Source organism: Carettochelys insculpta, chromosome 6 (assembly GCF_033958435.1).
Source record: "Carettochelys insculpta isolate YL-2023 chromosome 6, ASM3395843v1, whole genome shotgun sequence".
NCBI lineage: Eukaryota > Metazoa > Chordata > Testudines > Carettochelyidae > Carettochelys > Carettochelys insculpta.
Genome location: NC_134142.1, coordinates 22,406,254 through 22,425,963, shown reverse-complemented (window position 1 = coordinate 22,425,963; position 19,710 = coordinate 22,406,254). Strand labels below are relative to the sequence as shown.

The following is a 19,710-nucleotide window of genomic DNA, read 5'->3' as shown; positions in this document are numbered from 1 at the left end:
CGCCCACGGGATGGCAGCACTGCAGCAGCCAGAACCCAGCCTGGGCAGGTTTATGGGGCCAGATTCACTAGCATCCAAGGGCCCAGCACTGTTCACAGCTCCCCACTGCCACACCAAACCCCTGGCCTCACGCCTCCACGCTGCATTCTCACCCCTGGCTGGCCTATCGAGGATGCCAGGGGTCATGGCAGCAGCTCAGCCTTGTGCTCTAGAGCATAGTGGCCTGTGCTGCCATCTGCAGCAAGGTGCCCATGGGCCAAATTCTACTCTGGGGCAGGTTGTGCTTCCAAATGAACTTCTCCAGAGTCAGTCGGGATTTGGCCCTCCTATAATAGAGAGTAACATCTAACCCAGTAGTTTTCAACCAGTGTGCCACGGCACACTGGTGTGCCACGAGAACTGTATGTGTGTGCTGTGAAATTTCATCAGTTTCCCTTCACTGCAACTTTTTGCAGAGCCGCTGTGAGGGGAAATGCTGACTCTGCAGGCCCCATTTGCACTGGAAGGCAGCTGAAATGCTGCTTCCCACCTGAGCTGCCTGGCAGGAGCTTGCGCCCTTCTCCCTGCTGTGGAAAGCAGTGAGGAACCTCTTGAAGCTGGGATGCAGTTTAAATGAAGCAGCCTAGCTCCCATAGGCTGGCTGGAAAGGGCGCCTGCTCTCTTGACCTGCCTGTCTAACCCATGAGTAATCAAACATTGCAGTCATTCCGCAACTGCTCAAAAATCCCATTTGATCCTTGTTTAGCTTGTTGTATGCACTGTGTTGCAAACCCCTCTAGTAAGACTGTAACCATAGTAAATGTAAGTAAATGTGATGTTTATGAGCAATTGACTGAGCTGACAAAAGTGGATGTGCTGTTCAATTGTTTGTCTCATTGAAGTGTGCCGAGTCACTGACAAGGTTGGGAACCACTGAGCTTGCCCCATGTAGCAAAGGGCGAGTTTGGTTCTACCCTCCTTACAAACTTGTCCTTTCTAACACACTGTTTAATGGGTGTATTACATTCACTGCCTGGTTACGCAGGGTCACTGGGAGATCACTGGCCCTGTCACTAGAGTTCTGAAGTCCTGACTCAGCCCCAAAGGGAGCAATATTCCTGCAGGCATGACCTCCCCGGGTATGCTGAGGTAACACCAGGCAGCAGTGTCCATTGTTTCCAGCCTGGCATAGAAAGAAAACATAACTGTGTCACAGTGGTGATGTGATTCACAGTAACACTAGCTCTAGGATATTTACTTGACGAGTTATAGCCAGCACTTACATTACTGTCCATCAGAGCCCCAGATAGAGACATGCCCTATAATCTCTGCCTGCTGACCTCAAGTGTTTTATGTGTCTTGCTTTCTTTCAAAAGCCAAAATATGCAGGTGTTCAGCTGGCTATCTCCAAGGTGCGTAAGCCCCAAACCTTCCTGGGAATTGTACCGCGGGACTCGATTCCTGTCATCCAGATTGTGCTACTTGATGACAAGATGGGGTCACAGACAGGGACTAATGCAGAGCAGCTGGCGGAGGCCATCTTGCGGGACATCGCAGAGCACGGTAACTGTTCCTGTTCACCCACGGAAGATTCTTTCTCATTCACTGGTGATGCTTTCTAGGAGGTTAATAGGAATCACCAAAAATCAAGTGCCAGTTTATTTAACAGAGTATTTATTGAAAGCTCCTATTTGCTTGTACGTAGCACTTTGCCCATGTTTACCCCCACGACGGACGTAGCAGCATATCGCTGGTGGAGTGGCTGTGCTGGCACAAGCTTGTAGTGTAGACACACCTGTAGCGATGGGAGAGGTTTTCTGTTACTGTAGGAACTTCACCTCCTCATCCAAGTGTGGCTATATTGAGAGAATCATTCTTCTGTCAGTCTTGGTGCATCTATACAAGCAGAGAGAGCAGGATAGCGGCTGTGCTTTGGGGTCTTGATTTTCACACCCTGGAGCACTGGAGCTATTCCAATGTATATGTAAATCAGGGAAAAGGAACAAAGTTTTCACATGGTTTTCACTCTTGCAAAATGCATTTTTCATATGTTGGCTCCTGGTCCCATAAGACCAGCACCTTCAGTTGGCCTGACTTGTGAATTAACTGCACCTTTTTACTGGTCCCATAACAGCCATCCCATTATCTATCTAGTTCACTTTTCCTGGAGGGCAGCTCTGATCCAAACATTCCTGCATGGAGCAGGAGACGGCTGCTAGAGCTGGGCAGGATATGCATAAGAAAGGCCTGGAATCTCAGCAAAGTTCTTGAGCCTGGAATAAGGGCAAGAGGCTTGAGCGAACTTCATTGGGTTTATGATCAATCAAACTAGGTCATTCCTCCAGATCTGAGTTCCCTCTGAAATGTGTCACATTATAGATATAGAGCCTGATTCAAATATTCAAAATCAAGCCCATCGCTAGTGAGAACCATGACTGGCTTTTTTCAGAATTAGGAGCCTGAAGTTACACTTTTAAATCCCCAGGTAGGGTTGTCAGCTCTGCGATGTTTTGGCAGCACCCTTATCCTGGTATAGCTAACCCAGCAGAGCTCCCTCGGGAAGGTGCAGTGAAAGTGGACAGAAGGAACTCTGATGGCACAGCCAGACCACTTTCCCAATTGTCCTGGGCTAAGCCGAGAGAAACACTCTTCTGTCCATGCAGTTGTATCTCTATACCCATGATTCTTTCTTCCCTACCTATGTTGTCTAGGGTAGGAAGTGTTTTCCATAGCTATGCTGGCAAAACTTTGAAGCATAGACTAAGCCTCTAACGTGTAAATAAACAGCCTGATTTGCAAAAGGGCTGATCAGCTTCAAGTCAGAGGAGCTGTTGGCTGTTTGGCACTTTGGACAACCTTGGTGCCTATGAAGTGAAGGATCTGACCGAGTCTTACTTGAATTGGCTTTTTTTAACCTAAATTGTCAAGTGACTATAACCAGAATGGAAGAGCAGCTGCTCACACACCCCAGACCCTGAAACCACGGAGTGCATGCTGCCCCAAAGGGGAAAGGCTGGTGCCATGGAGTTGCAGAAACTACTTTCCTAGGTCCCCCTGCTTTCTATGTTCAAACCAGTTCAGTACAGGAAGAAATGGGGCGGGGAGGGATGAACTGTATAATCCTCCCCTGAAAAATGTTCTTACCTACTTTGCAGGTGACTCCTTTGGCATAGTGACAGGTACAGTGCAAATAGCAACTGGCAGTAATTCAAGTGGACAAAGAGGCGTTGCTGCTGGTGGCACTGCTGCTGGGATACTTACTGGCCTACTTGGTCTGCTGTTGCTCAGCACAATGCTGTTCCTCTATAGGAAGGGGCTGATAAGGTAGGGGCAGAGGCTTTCACACCCATTATTTTGATGACCACTGAAGTGTCCTGTCTGATAGCTGGGACTGAAAAAAAAAACGAACTCCCTGGTCTTCTGTCATTCATGAGATAAAGAATCGGGGCTTGCTCCCTCTCCCCACCCGTATCCTCACAGCATAGTGAGGTCCTTAAGTGACAAAGAATGGCCAAAGGAGCTTCTGTCCTGTCCTCTCTCCCTGCAGCCAGGGAAAGGGTGTGCTGGGCATCCTGGCATTTTACCACTCCTTGGTACGGTGTGTTGCTGGAAGCTAGAGTAAATGAGGGCGGCCTGGAGGCTGCTGTAATGTGCATCCAGGGACCGGTATGTGTGTGTTAGTGCTCCTGTCAGATTCAGGCTGGGAGCTCCCAGCTGTTGTTCTGTTCTCTGCTTTGGGTTCAGCGTGGTTCAGTTTTGAGCCTTAATGGGAATTCCCTGTTACTTTGCGGTTGCACATCTGCACACAGGACTAACATTGGCAGTGGTGCCCATTTGGAAAGATTCGTGTATCAAAACTAGGGCTGTCAATTAATTGCAGTTAACTCACATGACTAGCACAAAAATTAATCGTTATAAAAATTAAGCATGATTAACTTCAGTTCTAATTGCACTGTTTAATACGTTCCAACTGCTATTTAACCTTTTGTATGATTTTCTACATTTTCAAATATACTGATTTCAATGACAACACAGAATACAAAGTGTAGAATGCTCACTTTTTATTGTTTTGTATTACAAATATTGGCCCGGTAAAATGACATAAGAATTAAGATTTTTCAGTTTGCCTCCTACAAGAGCTATAGTTCAATTCCTTTATTATGAAAGTGCAATTTACAAATATAGATTTTTTTTATTACGTAACTGCATTGCGAAACAAAACAATGTCAAACTTTAGACTCTACAAGTCCACTCAGTCCTACTTCTTACTTAGCTAATGGCTAAGACAAACAAGGTTGTTTACAGAAGATAATGCTGCCTGCTTCTTATTTACAATATCACCTGAAAGTGAGAATGAGCAAGCACATGGCACTATTGTTGACAGCAGTGCATGGTATTATGATATGCTAAACATTCGTATGTTCCTTTGTGCTTTGGCCACCATTCCAGAGGACATACTTCCATGCTGATGATGCTTGTTAAAAAATTAATGTATTAAGTTTATGACTGAACTCTTTGGTGGCGGGGGGGGAGAATTGAATGTCTCCTGCTCTGTTTTACCTGCATTCTACCATGTATTTTGTGCTATAGCCGTGTTAGATGATGACCAAGCAGATATGACCAAGCAGACCAAGCTTTCACTGCAGATTTGACAAAATGCAAAGAAGGTACCATTGTAGGACTTCCAAAGACAGCTACAGCACTCAACCCAGGTTCAAGAATCTGAAGTGCCATCCAAAATTTGAGACAGGCAAGGGGATTTCAGATATCTTAAAAGAACAATACTATGTTGTGGAAAGCAAAGAACCTGACCCCCTGCAAAAGAAAATCAGTATTCCGCTGGCGGCATCCAGCCAAGATAATGAAAATGAAAATGCTTCAGTCTGTGCTGCTTTGGATTATTACTGAGCAAAAACCCATCATCATCACTGATGCGTATCCTCTTATTCATGGTTGAAGCATGAAGGGACATAAGAATCTTTAGCACATCTGGCACATACATATCTTGTAACATCCACTACAACGGTGTCATGCAAGCAACTATTCTCACTTTCAGGTGACATTGTAAATAAGAAGCAGGCAGCATTATATCCTGTAAATGTAAACAACTTGTTTATATGAACGATTGGTTGAACAAGGAGTAGGACTGAGTGGACTTTCTTGGCTCTATTTTTTTACATTGTTTTATTTTTGAAAGCAGTTATTTTTGCACGTAATTCTACATTTGTTAATTCAACTTTCATGGTAAAGAGATTGCAATACTGCACTTATGTTAGGTGACTTGAAAATTATTACAGGTTGAACCTCTCTTATCTGGCACCCTCAGGACCTGACCAGTGCCAGAAGAGAGAATTTGCTGGACAACAGGAGATCACTATTGTTTAGCAGTTTTACCAACACTTCTACTGCTTACTGGGCTCTTACAAGACATTTAAGAGTAAATTACAGCTAAATAACAGCACAGAACACTGAGGCTATGTCTATGCTAAGAGAAATCTTCAAACTAGCCATGCTAATGGCCATTTTGAAGATTACTAGTGAGGTGCTGAAATGCACATTCAGTGCCTCATTAGCATGCCGCCAGCTGCGGCTCTTCAAAATTGCTGCATTTTGCTGCCGCGCAGCTTGTGCAGATGGGGGTCCTTTTCGAAAGGACCCTGCCAACTTCGAAATCCCTTTATTCCTGTCAGCAGATAGGGATAAGGGGAGTTCAAAGTTGGCAGGGTCCTTTTGAAAAGGACCCCATCTGGATGAGCTGCGCAGCAGCGAAATGCGGCAATTTCAAAGAACCGCAGCTGCCGGCATGCTAATGAGGCGCTGAATATGCATTTCAGCACCTCATTAGTAATCTTTGAAATGGCCATTTGCAGGGCAAGTTCAAAGTTTTGTGCTAGTGTAGACATGGCCTCAGAGCTAGGTCTGGTGGCTGTAAACAAACTTTATGGGACCATGGAAAACTTGGCCACATTTGTTATAAGTGGTTGTCTGGCCAGCTAAAATCATGCCAGATTACAGATGTTGCCAAATGAGAGAATGCCAGAGTGGAGAGGTTTAACCTGTGTGTCTTTCTTTCTTTCTTTTTTTTTAACTCTACACATATTTATAATAAAACAAAGTGAGCACTGTACACTTTGTATTCTGCGTTGCAATTGAAACCAGTGCATCTGAAAATGTAGAAAGCATCCAAAATATTTAAATAAATGGCATTTTGTTATTAGCAGTGCAACTAATTGTGTTTGATTTTTAAGTTTATAAAAGACCCAATTAAAACAATCAAATATTTGTTCTGCAAGTTTGGGTCACTGAGAGTGAATTGCACAACGCAGAGAGCCCATAACAGCCCATTGGACCTTGTTGTTTTATTTACTAATCATCATGCAGCTACCACTGCCCCTGTACTCTGGCATCACAAGTGGTGACTAGGCTAGGACAGGGCTCAGCCTGGCATTGCTTTTGCACTCCAATTCCTATGTAGGCCAAAGGGACCTGGACCTGAGTTAAGGTGTGCAGGTCTGGGCCCTTACTTCTTTTGGGGAGCTGCAGATCTGCTGCCCGTTGCAGTACTGTGGGGGGGCTTATCTGACCATTCCATTGGCCAGCACTTAGTTTAACTCAATCATGTTCTATTATAGGGTTCAGACTATTTTGCAAAATAAGCAGAGCCAAACAGTAAAATGCAATGAAATGATAGTTCTGTGTGTGTGCGCGTGCGTGTGTGCATGTGCGCGCATGTGTGCGTGCGTGCACGTGTGTGTGTGTGTGTGCGCGCGCGCACGTTTGTGTGCGCTCATCCACGCAGAGCCCTGGAAGGATGGACAGCTCTCAGGGCATAGGTATCTGGGTTGGATATACTGAGAGAGTAGGTGAGATGAAACAAACCAGCGGTCCTGTAGCACTTTAACGACTAAGAAAACAATGTATTGGGTGATGAGCTTTTGTGGGACAAACCCACTTGTTCAGAAATTCAGAATTTCCGGATCTGAAGAAGTGGGTCTGTTCCACAAAAACTCATCACCTAAGAAATTGTTTTGTTAGTCTTTAAAGTGCTACAGGACTGCTGGGTTGTTTTGTGAAGATACAGAGTAGCACAGGTCCCTCTCTGTGACTAGGTGAGATAAAGGAGAAAAAAAGCGAAGGCTTCGGAAGTAAAAGGGGATAAAATGGACATGGCAGGGAAGGGCCCATCCCCAAATTCCCGTGTAATCCGATGGCAGTATGAGCCCATTGTGCTGGTGTTTGTCCCATGTGTCAGAAAAGGCCCACCCAACACCCTGGTCTCTGCTTGAAGAGCTTTACCAGCAGAACCATGGAAGGGGTGTGGTTTGCTGTTAGGCTGGTAAAAGCCCCAGTGCCGGCACAATTGTAATGGTACAAAGCACCTTTAACCAGTATAACTTGGGCCCTGTCTACACTCCCGACCCTGCCAGCATTGCTCCCTGCACAAGGGGCAAAGAGGCATGATTTTTGACCAACTGGCCCGTGCCAGCAAAAGGCCCTAAAGTAGACAAAGCCAGACCCGCTCATAGCAGGGAAAAGGGCAGGCAAAGGGGGCAACTGCCCCAGGGCCCGGCAATTCAAAAGGACCCAGTGCTCCTAGACATCACGATGACTACTGTGGCAGTAATGGGAGCCAGAGCCCTGGGGCCTTTAAACTGCTGCCAGAGCCCTGAGTGGTGTGCATCAGGCTGTACTGAAGCTGCCTGGGAGAAGCTACTCCCAGCCCCCTACGCCCCCTGGCTTCTTCAAGTGGTCTCGCCCCTTCCAGGGGAGCAAGGCAACCCCAACCCCACCTTGCCCAGGTCCTGGTGAGTCTGTTGGCCCTAATGGATACATTTATCCTGGCAAAACTACAGCTTGAAGGGTGGTTTGACTTCACCGGTACAATGCCCGGCTTTGCTAGCATTGCAGCGTCCACACTAGACATGCTTTGCTGGTGGTGTTTACCAGTGTTCCTACGCCTGATCATGCAAGTAATACCAGTCTGGTAAAGCACCCCTAAGGGTGGCCATAGCCTTGTCGAATTGGAATGAGCTATAGCTTCCACACTAGGGGGATGCTGTTGCTCTAAATACGATGGCATAATTATACCAGCACAACTGGGAAGTGCAGACAAGGCCAGTCTTTCCAGCTGAAATCCCAGGCTCAGGCCGCTGTTGCATACCAAAGGGTTCTGTCATAACTGGCTGGCTCCAGCAGGGGAGGGGCCTGGTAGGCAGCCTGCTGCTGCTGCTGCTGCTGCTGCTTTTTCCAGAGCATTAGGGTTGTGTTTTTTAACAACTAGCCCAGTTCTCAGGCGTCATTTGTTTTTCTTGCTGCTCGACAAGCACTGAGATGATTAGCGTTTCCTAGCAATAAATAGCGGCGTTATTCCAGTTCTAAATAAAGCTCCAAAGCCCGTAATTGTCGCTAGATTATTCATTTCCAGGTGACGTTTCTTTGGAAGCTGGACAGGTGCGGTCACTGCTTGGGGAGGAAAGTTCATGAAACCATTACAGTAGGGTCTCAACCCTCACGAATGTTGAGTTTCGCGAATGGGCGGGGCATCGGGGCTTGGAGCAGCAGCAGTGCGGGCGCTTCCTGCGTGGGGGCCCTGGGGAAGCAGCAGCTGCAGATGCTGTGGCCCCAGGGAAGCTGCCGCAGCCTCCGGTGCCCTGGAGTCACAGGGAAGTGAGGCCGTCTGTGAATAATTGAATTCGCAAATGTGACACTCGCGAATGGTGAGACCCTACTGTAAAAGAGGGCTGGCTGGGAGAGGGGACAGAACCCAAGCCTTTGGCTTGGCTCTTCCTGCCCAGCTGCAGGCTCTGAATTCCAGCACAGGCACAAGTTCACCATTTCAGCACATGCATTGCTTCCCCTGGACACCAGACTCGTTTCTGTAGTGGAGGGTGCTCTGGAGAAGGAAGAAATAATAGCGCACACTGATGCTCTGAGGCAGAGGATGCCAATCATCCCGAACGCTACTGAAACAGCCCCTCTTCAGAGAGCCCGGCTTTTTAAATTGAAAATTGCAGCCACGGCCCTGAAGGACAGTCACTGTCTCTTTGTAAAGAGGGTCTGACACTTCCCTGAAATATTCCACCCCCCACTGCACCTGTAGCATGAAGAAAATCCATCTCCCTAGGGGAGACTGGCTTGACAGGTGCCTTCAGCACTGGAAGGATGCACATTGGTGAACCTAAAATGTCTTTCCTCCCAGGTTACCCTCTGCACGCTTGACAGGCCTGTGGGACAGAAAGGGGGCCCAGGATGCTGTGGCAGGACCGAGTGACAAAGGGTTTGACATGCCAACCGACAGAGCTGTAAGTGCCTTCGCTGCTTCTTTTTCCACAGCTGGCGCAGTGCGTCACCCTGCGAGCCCTTGGCATGTGGAATTGCCATCGATGGCAATGGGCTGTTGGGGTGATTGGATATGGACAGGCTGGGGAACCCACAGCTCTGGGGGGAGGGGTGTGGCCTGGAGTAGAAGGGGTGGGGCCAGGACATCCAGGCTATGTCTACACGTGCACGCTACATTGAAATAGCTTATTTCGATGTAGCGACATCGAAATAGTCTATTTTGATGAATAACGTTGACACGTCCTCCAGGGCTGGCAACGTCGACGTTCAACTTCGACGTTGCGCAGCACCACATCGAAATAGGCGCTGCGAGGGAACGTCTACACGCCAAAGTAGCACACATCGAAATAAGGGTGCCAGGCACAGCTGCAGACAGGGTCACAGGGCAGACTCAACAGCAAGTCTCTCCCTTAAAGGGCCCCTTCCAGACACAGTTGCACTAAACAACACAAGATCGACAGAGCTGACAACTGGTTGCAGACCCTGTGCATGCAGCATGGATCCCCAGCTGCAGCAGCAGCAGCCAGAAGCCCTGGGCTAAGGGCTGCTGCACACGGTGACCATAGAGCCCCGCAGGGGCTGGAGAGAGTGTCTCTCAACCCCTCAGCTGATGGCCACCATGGCAGACCCCGCTATTTCGATGTTGCGGGACGCGGATCGTCTACACGTGCCCTACTTCAACTTCGAAGTAGGGTGCTATTCCCATCCCCTCATGGGGTTAGCGGCTTCGACGTCTCGCCGCCTAACGGCGATGTTAACATCGAAATAGTGCCCAACATGTGTAGCCGTGACGGGCGCTATTTCGAAGTTAGTGCCGCTACTTCGAAGTAGCGTGCACGTGTAGACACGGCTTCAGTCTCCCTCCCCCGTGCTGCTTGGAATGCTGTGCTGCCCTCTCTCCCATCCCCCTGCAGCACACGGAGCCATGTGGTGTGGATGGTGAAGCATTTCAATGGCAGGCCTGGGGCACCAGCTGCTGAAGCAAGGAGCTCTGGGCTCCTTTGAATGGCTGGGCCCCAGGGAAACTGCCCCCTTTGCCCCATCCCCCTGGTGGGCCTATTGGATGGAATGTCTGCCCTGGGTGGTGTCTGCTAAATGAAACACTGAGTTGCTGAACTTACGCAGGAACCTAGAGGAGGTATCAGTTCTACGTACTTAGTGGTGAGTCTGCTTCTGCCCCAGTGGAAGAGCTCTGTGCTCGTGGGATCCTGCAAGATCCTGGGCTCCAAGTGGATGTGCAGATGAGTTGTCCAGCCACCAATGACTGCGCTGGCCATTGTTTGGAGCTGGGGCAGGAGGGGGAGCTGAGCTTTTACCATGGAGGTGCCTAGGAGCTTTCTAGTTACACACACACACACACACACACGAGCAAGCTGCTTGGATGTGTGGAACACTCGAGGGAGTCTGTCCCTCTGAGCCTGCAGCTGTAGCGAGGTGCCAGACGGCAGCGTGTGCAGTACAGCAGAGCCGTCTCATGTTTCTGGCTGTGGAACGGCAAAAATGAGCTGTGCTCTTCCTGAATCCATAGTGCTTTAGCCTGATGCATGCTTCTTATTTCCACATGGCCCACACTCCTCCTCCTCCTAATCCTGTGACTAGAAAAAAACCACAGCAAATTAACCCAGCTAGATTAACAAGGCCATGACAAAAGCATGCCACAGAAAGAAAGAATTGCTCCGGCAGGAAACCACTCGCTCCAGAAGGAGCCATGAATTCAGTGTGTGGAATTTGCTGTTGTAAGGGATTGGCCAAAACCTCAGGCAGCCTCCAGTGGGTGGACTTGAACCTAGGATCTTTGGAGATTCGTGTAGAAGCCACTGCACTTTGAGCTGCTCTCAGGAAGAGCTGTAGAGAAGACTCATTCTTTCCTGTGAGTAAGTTTTCTAGGTGCCACTACATGGACCAGTCATCTACACCTAGCAGCGTGTGGGCTACACTTAACAGGTTCCGTGGGAAAGCTTGGCCTTGTGAGCATACGCCACATTACCTTAGAGGGTATCGCTTTGTTTTGTGGAACTAGCGATGGGAAGCTTCATGCTTGGGAGCAGAAGCCAGTGCCTGGCTGGACAGGCGAAAGAGGAATCGTGCTGCGTGAGTAGCTCAGTCCATAACGATCACCTAAGACGTCTCTTGCAGCCTCTCACTAAGGATCTGCTTACAATCACTGCTGGAAACAGGATACTGGGTTAGATGGCTCTGAGCCGGCCCAGCCCTTCCCATGTGCAATATGTAGCTTGCTGAACTAGAGCACACAGTTCCACAACATCACACTGGATTGGCTACACCGATGGGTGTCTGAGCTCTGCTTTTTTTCACCCACTCGCCGTAAATGTTTTCTCTCTTTCTGTTGTAGGAATCCCACGGTGTGTGCCCTGGAGAGGAGGTACTGAAGGAGATGACTAGTAAAGACACTGGGATTTATTTTGTTAACCCTTTATATGATGAAACCGAACTTGCAGTTTAATAGCAGAGTCCTTAGGAATTCCAGCCAAATGTGAGGTTGGAAAATCATTTCATCCAGGCTAATGTGTTACTAATTGTTCAAAAATAGCTGTCCCACCATAATCCTCTACAGGAACGTACTTATCTTGCAGTGAGAGTGGCTTAATCTGGACTTCTTCCCAAGTGTTATAAGTTAAAGCAGAAAAGCCACACGTTCACCAGAACACCACTGCCCGGTTAGAAACTGGTCTGCTAGATCAGTTTAAATTCCCACCTTAGTTTATACCAACACACTTTTACCATATAGACAAAGCTGAACTAAAATGCCCCTGCACGGACAGTGTGTTGGCCACCGCTGTTCTAAGGGACCCTTCTGTTAAACTAGCCGTTTGATCTTGTGTTTCACTGTGACACTCTGAGCACCTGTCCCAGACCCAAAGAAGAGATCTTCCTGCCCCCAAAGCATAGCCCATTCCCCATATTACCTTGCCCACCTTGTCTCTCTAATAGCCTGGGAAGGACATTGCTGCCTCACTCTTAACTTTCTGAATGACATTTTAGGGATTAGTTAAGAATGAAATAAGAGTTGGACTAAGAGACACGACCCTTCCACAGCTCCACAGGACTTGGCACCAGGAACGGTAGTGGAAACATGTAGCCTATTTGATTTTAAGGCCAGAATGGACCATTGTAATCACCTAGTCTAAACTGCATAACAGAGGCTGAGAACTTTCAGCATGGCCATTCAGTTATCATCACTGGGTTTTTTTTATCAGGTGCCTCTCAAATACAGCCAACACGCCCACACAGCAATCCTGCTCCCAAGTTGTGAATTCATGGTACAATAACTTGCACTGGATTGTGAATGTACAGGGATGCATGAAAATGTATGCAAATTTTCAGACCCCTGGGTTGCCAATAGAGCTGGTTGGCAGACACTGTAGGGAAATAGGTTTGTTAAGTTTTTTTGTTTGTTTTAGTCTTTAGCTGGACTAATCCATTTGCAAAGGCATTGGAACTTGGTTTTATGTCTATCGCGGGTTCTGACAAGATGTGACAGCTCACAGCTGGTGTGTAAAGATGTTACCCGTCTGTCTCCAAGATAATGACCCAGTGGAGCTATTCAGACAACAGTGCAGTGGCTCCTCAATATGCATCCTTCACAGACAGATTAAAAGTCATTTTAAGGGTGTCCCGAGCATTTCCTGGTGCTGATTGGTTCACTTGCCTAAACGGTGACATGAATGGGACAGAAAAATTGATTCAAACATCCACATTCAAAAGGCAAAAGTTTTGCACCAGACAATTGATTCTGTTGTAGATTTGGTAGCGAAGTTGGGCAAAAACCTTAGGGAGCAGACAAAGAGTTCACTGGTCATTTTGGACTACCAACCCAGCTGCTAGGGTGACCACATTGCCCTATGGCAAATCCAGGACAGCGGCCTCCAGGAGTGGGGGTGCTGCTGTCCCATGTTAGAGCTCCTTGGTGATGGGGGCTGCTGCCCACGGAGAGGCACTGGGGATGGGGGTTCACAGCCTTGTGATAAGGAGCACTAGAAGGTGGAGGCTCCACAACTTTCTGGCAGTGGGGTGCTGAGCATAGGGGCTTTGCAGCCTCCTGGTGGTCAGGGGTAGGGAATGTGGCAGCTGCCCCGCAGCAGGGGTTCCCCTAGGCATGGGGAGGTGGGAAGTGACACAGATGCCCCATGGTGGAGCTCGGGGGCTGGGCCGTGGGGTGCCAGAGAGTGGGGCAGCTGCCTCACAGAGACAGTCTCTGCCTGTGGGGGCTGCCACCCTGAGGCACGAGGCACCAGGGACCTCGGCAGCTGCCTGCAATGGGGCTCCCTGACAGCGGAGGCCGTAGTCCCAAGACACTGGGTGCCTTGGAATGCATGTCCCTCAAATACAGGACGATTTGCCCATTTTCTTAAAGAAGTCAGGATGCTTGTGGGACAGCTTAAATAAGGGGCAGTGCTGGTGAAACCGGGACGGATGGACACCCTACCAACTGCAACTGCCCAAGGGCCCAGGGGCTGGAAAGGAGGCGGCAGGACTCAGAGATCTCCCTTCTCCAGCACACTGCCTCGCTCCTGCGCCAAATGGAAGACAGGCTCTGTGCAGTCGGCTGGGAGAGTAGAGGGCAGGCAGCCCAGCTAGGCAAGCTAAAGTCAAAGCTGCGTCGAGAAGCACATGCTACCCTACCAACAACTTCCTGGTCCTTCATGGCGCCGCCCCTGTGAGCTGCTGATCACAAAGGCAGCAGCAGCATGGGAGTAGGGCCCACTAGCATCATGGGCCGAAGGGGAAAAGCAGCGGGGTGGTTAGAGGCCAAGGGATGAATTATCCCAGAGGCTCCTATGTTTCCTTCATTATTTGCATTTTGTTATTGCCAAGAGGCCCTTACCAGGCCCACAGTCCCGTTTTGTTAGGTACTGAATAACCGTATGGCTGTGCCTAGCTTGCTGAGAACTGCTGGCAAAAGACACACAAATTGTGCACTGCATTTGCGTATCTCTTGCTGGCAGTGCTGTCAGGAGAGGCTTTCCCAGCTTTTGGCCCATCCATACGGGGCCAAATGTCAGGAAAACTCCCTCTGCCAAGACATCCCTTCCTCCTCCTGGAAGAAGGAAGACAGGATGTTACAGGACACTCCCGATGTGGCCGACTTCTGCTGAGCATCCTCTGATCGCCCGACAGAAGCCTGCAGTCCAGATGCAGCCTTTGATAACAGCCCCAGCCCCACAAGGGCTACAGTCTGACCAGCCAGCCGGGGGCAGAATGGAGCATTGACCGTCCTCCTGCAGGGCCAGAGAGATGACTAAGGGAGCCTGGACCAGAGCTTGTGAACTCAGAGCCGCAGAGTCAGTCTACTGCCTTCCTTCCATAATGTAGGCTGCCTGAGGTGTCACCTCTTGAGCCCCTCGCCCTTGACAGTTCTTTCAAGTTCCAAGCCCCATGTCAGTGTGCGGGCTGGGCCCAGAGATTGCTGGTGCACTCAGAGCTGCCTTGCCGCCCCTGAGGAGTGGTTAGTGTTGAATAAGATACAGTAAAAAATCCAAAGCTTCTCCATGGGCTTCATACTGCTCTTACCTGTTGCATCCTCTGCCAGAGACCACGCCACTGCCCCTTTATAAAACTATGGTACACCCACATCTTGAACACTGTGTACAGATCTGGTCTCCTCACCGCAAAAGAGATATTTTGGCATTAGAAAAGGTTCAGAAAAGGGAAACTAAAATGGTGAGGGGTTTAGAATGGGTCCTGTATGAGGAGAGGGTAAAAAGACTGGGATTTTTCACTTTAGAAAAGAGGAGATGGGGTGGGGTTGCGGGGGGGATATGACAGAGGTATAAAATCATGAGCAGTGTGGAGAGGGTGAATAAAGAAAAGATACTTATGTGTACCCATAATATAAGAACTAGAGGACACCAAATGAAATTAATGGGTAGCAGGTTTAAAACTAATAAAAGAAAGTTCTTTTTCACACAGTGCGCAGTCAGCCTGTGGAATTCCCTGCCAGAGGAGGCTGTGAAGGCCAGGACTATAAGAGAGTTCAAAGAAGAGCTAGATACATTCATGGAGGTTAGGTCCATAAAAGGCTATTAGCCAGGGGTAGGAATGGTGTCCCTGGTCTCTGTTGGTCAGAGGCTGGAGAAGGATGACAAGAGACAAGTTGCTTGATCATTGTCTCCGGGCCACCTCTTCTGGGGCACATGGCACTGGCCACTGTCGGCTGACAGGATGCTCGGCTGGATGGACCTTTGGTCTGACCCAGTAATGGCTGTTCTTATGACTGTGGGCTGTGATCCTGGAGGACAGACAGCTACTGACACTGCCAGGCCTCAGCCTCTTCCCAGCGCAGAGTTGGGCCCAGCAAGGCCATTGAGCTTATGGAACTGTTGTTCTTGCCAATGTTGTACTTCACATAGTGCTAGATGCCATGGTAACAGGATGCTCTCACTTGCCAAGCTATTAATCTCCAAGTGCAGAATTTCACGGTCACCCTGGCCCCCTGCCTCAGTGCGCGATAGCGCATTGTAGGAGCATGTGCAGTACAACACTTATTCTAAACCATGCTCCCACTCAGCTGTGGGGTGCTGAAATCAACTGCCAACAGCAAAGACAGCCCATGAGCTAACCTGCTCACCATGGCAAAGCTCAGGGTGATAGCAAGGGGTGGGGGGACTTGAGACACTTCTACCAGGGGTGTCCTGGGCAGTTCACAGACGGCTCAAGGCAGGGAGGCCGCACTTCTCGTAGTGTTGCTGTACGGCATGCCTAGATACCTTGCTGCCCAGGGGAGCCCTCAACCTTTGGGTCCCCCTTGCTGGCTGAGAGGCCCGGAGGGAGCTAACCATGAGTGAACAGCAGCTCGGGCTCTTCCTGCCTCTTGGGAACATGAGTCTTGACTCTCTTCTTACAGTGCGGGGCCTAAACCAGGCCAGCCCATTCAGTAGCCCACGCCCGGGCTGGATGAAACTCAGCCCTTCTGCCACCTGCTCGGCGAGCGGAGGCGGGTGGCTGCAGCAAAAATGAGAACTAGGGCCTGGTGGATCAGGCCCTTGGAATCTCACATTTAAAATCCAATTTTGCTCCACTCAGAGCAGGGCTTTGTGCCTCCACTCCCCCAGCCAGTGCCCGAGCCCCTTGGCTAGGGCATCAGCTCGCTGAATGTTGGCGCAGTACTTCAAAGAGCAGCTGCCCTGCCTGCCCACATGTCCAGGCGCGCTCCCATGCCCCCGGCTAGGCACTTGGCTCAGCTGTGCGAGACCCAGCTTCAGGGCCTACGCCGGGTCAGGTAACAGCCATTCAGAGCTGGGCCTCCCCTAGCTACACAAGTGCTTAAAACACACCCAGCCATTATGTCACAAAGTGCAGAGCTGGGCCCTGTGCTGGGCTGCAGGCCCTTGGGACCTGCACTGGGGCTCAGGCCTGATAGGGCAACGAGCATGTGCCTGCCAAGTGGGAGGCAGCCTTGTGACTGGGGGCAACAGAGAGAAATTTAGGCGTCCTATGGAAGGAAGGGGTCAGGATTACCCAGTGGGGGGGGAGGGGCCATAGCGTGGGCAGTGCAAGCAGCAGCAGGGCCCACGTCCCCTCACCTCCCCCACTCACTACACCAGCGGCAGCCTGCTCTGCGCCCCCACGCTGCTCGCCCGGCCTGCTGAGCCCCACTTCCCTGTGGCAGTAGGAAGCCGCCTCCATGCCCCAGCGCCTGCAGAGAACCGGGGCTCAGCAGGCCTGGAGGGCCTGGCACAGTGGAGCAGAGCAGGCTGCTGCTTGCCTAGAAAGTACAGGGGCACGGGGCGGTGACACCCTGCTGCCGTCCCCTTGCTGCTGTGCCCTGCCCAGGTAAGCCGTGGCCCAGGCGCTCAGGCACAGTGGGAGGGGGTAGCCCCTGCAGCAGGGTGCGGGGGGGGTAGTTGCCTGGGGCCTTGCATCTAGGGCTCTGAAGGGCGTTGCCCCAGACTCCTTCCCCTTTTCAACAACCCTGGTGGCAGGTCAGGGGCAGCACAGAGTAAGTCACCTAATGGTAAGCTGCTGCTTTGTGGTGCTGGGTGGCAGCGGCGAGTCAGGCTGCTGTCCCTGATGGCAGCAGGGAAACTGCTCGAGTCAGGCTGCTGTCCCTGACAAGTTCCCTGTCTCCCGAGCGGTGGGGAGCTGGGAACCAGGCTTCCTGGCTCCTCTCCACTGGCTGGAGCCAGGAAACTGAACAAAACTGCTGGCCTGCACAGTTTCCCGGCTCTGCAAGCAGAGGGGAGCCAGGCTGCTGCCTGATTCCCAGCTCCCCGCCACTTGTAGGACCCGGGAAGTTGACCAGCTGGTCAGTTTCCTGGTCCCACAAGTGGCAGGGAGATGGGAACCAGGCTCCCCCTGATCCCTGTCTCTGCCATGCTGGGAGCCAGGAAACTGACCTGTCCTGCTGGGTTGGTCAGTTTCCCATCTCCTGCAAGCCCAAGGAAGCCAGGAACAAAGCTGCAGTCTGGTTGCTGTCTCCCCTTGACTTGCATGAAAATTCAGTTATGTGGGGTTTTGCAGAAATGTAACCCCCATGTAACTTGAGCGTTTATTGTGCTCTTAAAACTTTCTTTTTTTCCCCCCAATGCTCCAGTTCTGGGGGGGACTGCCAGTACCCCAGGGCGGGGCAGCAAGTCTGCCATTTAGTTCCACTTCACACTTGTCTGAGAAACTCTTTTCTTTCCACTGGGTTGAGGCTTCACCCCTTCCAGAAGCACAGAGCCACCTCACCCCTACCTTGCCCAGGGCCAGGTAAGTCTGTCAGCCCCCTTATTCTTGACACAATGCCAGTTCTTACAGTGGCTCATATATGCAAGGGTGGACTCAAACATGGGCCCTCTGGTGCTTAATGCAGGAGCCTGTACAATTTGCATTAAAGCCAGTCGGCGCTCGGCTCAGGCTGAGGAGGAGCTATTCTTTCTCTCTGTAAGTGGGCTTGGTGCCACTCCATGGGCCAGTGAGCCATCCCCAGTATGTGGACTCTGTGGAGCCCAGGCAAGTGGTGCATATGTGTATGACGAAGGGGGCGGGGTGGGGGGGCTGTATGTCTCATGACTGGTTGGGTTAGTTGGTGTCTCCTGTGCAAGGCATAATAGCAAGCTGCTGAGAGGCCCTTGTGCTGAGCAGCTCAGTGATGGGTGGATACCAGCAGGCACTGCACTGCGGTGCATGGCTGGCCCCCTGCAAACTACAGCCAGCTCCTCAGGAACAGGCAGCTTCAGCACCGACCTAGAAGAGAGCGAGTGAGGGTGCAAATCAGCCTACTGCAGAAGAGCATGGGCAGGGTGAGGCCCGGGGAGGAGAGTGGGTGCTGCCTGCCTTGGGACTCGGAGGTTTGTCCGGCCATTGGGGGCTGGCCAGAATCTCAGCTGAGATGTTCCAAAGCACATGAGCTGGCAAATCTTCAGAAGCCACCATGCTCACATGCCCCCTCTGGCTAGTCCTGGGGTGCAAGACACAGCCCTGGGGTGGTGCAGGGATGGCGTACCCCACCGTGCTGCAGGCTCAGGCCTTCAGGCTTAGGGATGGCTTAAAAGAGCCCAGGACAAGACAGGACTAAGGCTAAGCCAGCACATGGCAGTTACAGGGTTTGCGACTTTCAGAAACATCTCTTTGTGCTCCAGAGTGGTGGGGTCACACCTGTCAGGTGCCAACCAGAGCGCTCAGCAGCCACAGGTGGCAGGGGGACACCAGAACTCATTGCCAGAGCCCATCCTCCCACCAGAGCGCTCACCCACTGCAAGGGGCCCTTGGAGCTTGCAGGCCATGAGCAGAGAGGCCCCCACCTCCCCCAGCGCTCGCAGCCACTACAAGGGGACCCCAGCACCCCCAGCCACTGCAGGAGGGGTATCCAGCGTGCTCAACTGCTACAAGGGGACTCCTGAGCTCTCCGCCACTGGGGAGGCCCCACCGAGCTCCCAGTCACCCTGAGCAGTGGGCGCTCCCAGGCGCTCTCAGCTGCTATGGGCAGTGGAGGTGGACGAGGGCAGGTGGCATGTGAGCTGACTTGCACTCGGCATGGGCTGCAGGCGCTCAACCCCCAACCGCCTTCCCCATGCATCCGGGAGCTTGCTAAGAGCCAGGCTGCCCATGGCGTAACAAAAGACCAGCTACTGCTGCCAACCCCCACGCGGTACAGCTGTGCCGTGTAAGTCAGTTATTAGGGAAGCTGTTGTAAGCAGCTATTACTGCCGTTAAAATGTACCAGTGACACTTGGCCTGTACGTAGGAGGCAGAAGGTCGACTTTCGCGCCCCCTCCCTGGAAAGGTTGCTGATAGCTGCTTTATACTGTGCAGTCAGCCCACCTGTGTCAGCTCCAATATTGCCCCCCACACCCCGCAGGGTGCCCATCTTTTCCAAAGGGAAAATAGACCACACGCCCCCACTCCCCCAGCCACTTCCCTGAGGACCCCCCCCCCACCACCACCAGC

At 51.1% G+C, this 19,710-nt stretch overlaps 1 protein-coding gene across 4 annotated transcripts in view; it reads left to right on the top strand.

The window, feature by feature from the left end:
• AMN (amnion associated transmembrane protein) overlaps positions 1-12,952 on the top strand; it is a 62,783-nt gene extending 49,831 nt beyond the window's left edge. For all 4 annotated transcript variants that reach the window (XM_074996464.1, XM_074996463.1, XM_074996466.1 and 1 more), the window contains 4 exons: positions 1,356-1,542; positions 3,135-3,303; positions 9,179-9,281; positions 11,672-12,952. In XM_074996464.1, coding sequence (XP_074852565.1) covers positions 1,356-1,542; positions 3,135-3,303; positions 9,179-9,281; positions 11,672-11,782 — 570 coding nt within the window. In that variant the 3' untranslated portion in view covers positions 11,783-12,952. The remainder of the gene's footprint in view (positions 1-1,355; positions 1,543-3,134; positions 3,304-9,178; positions 9,282-11,671) is intronic.
• The last annotated feature ends 6,758 nt before the right edge of the window (positions 12,953-19,710 follow it).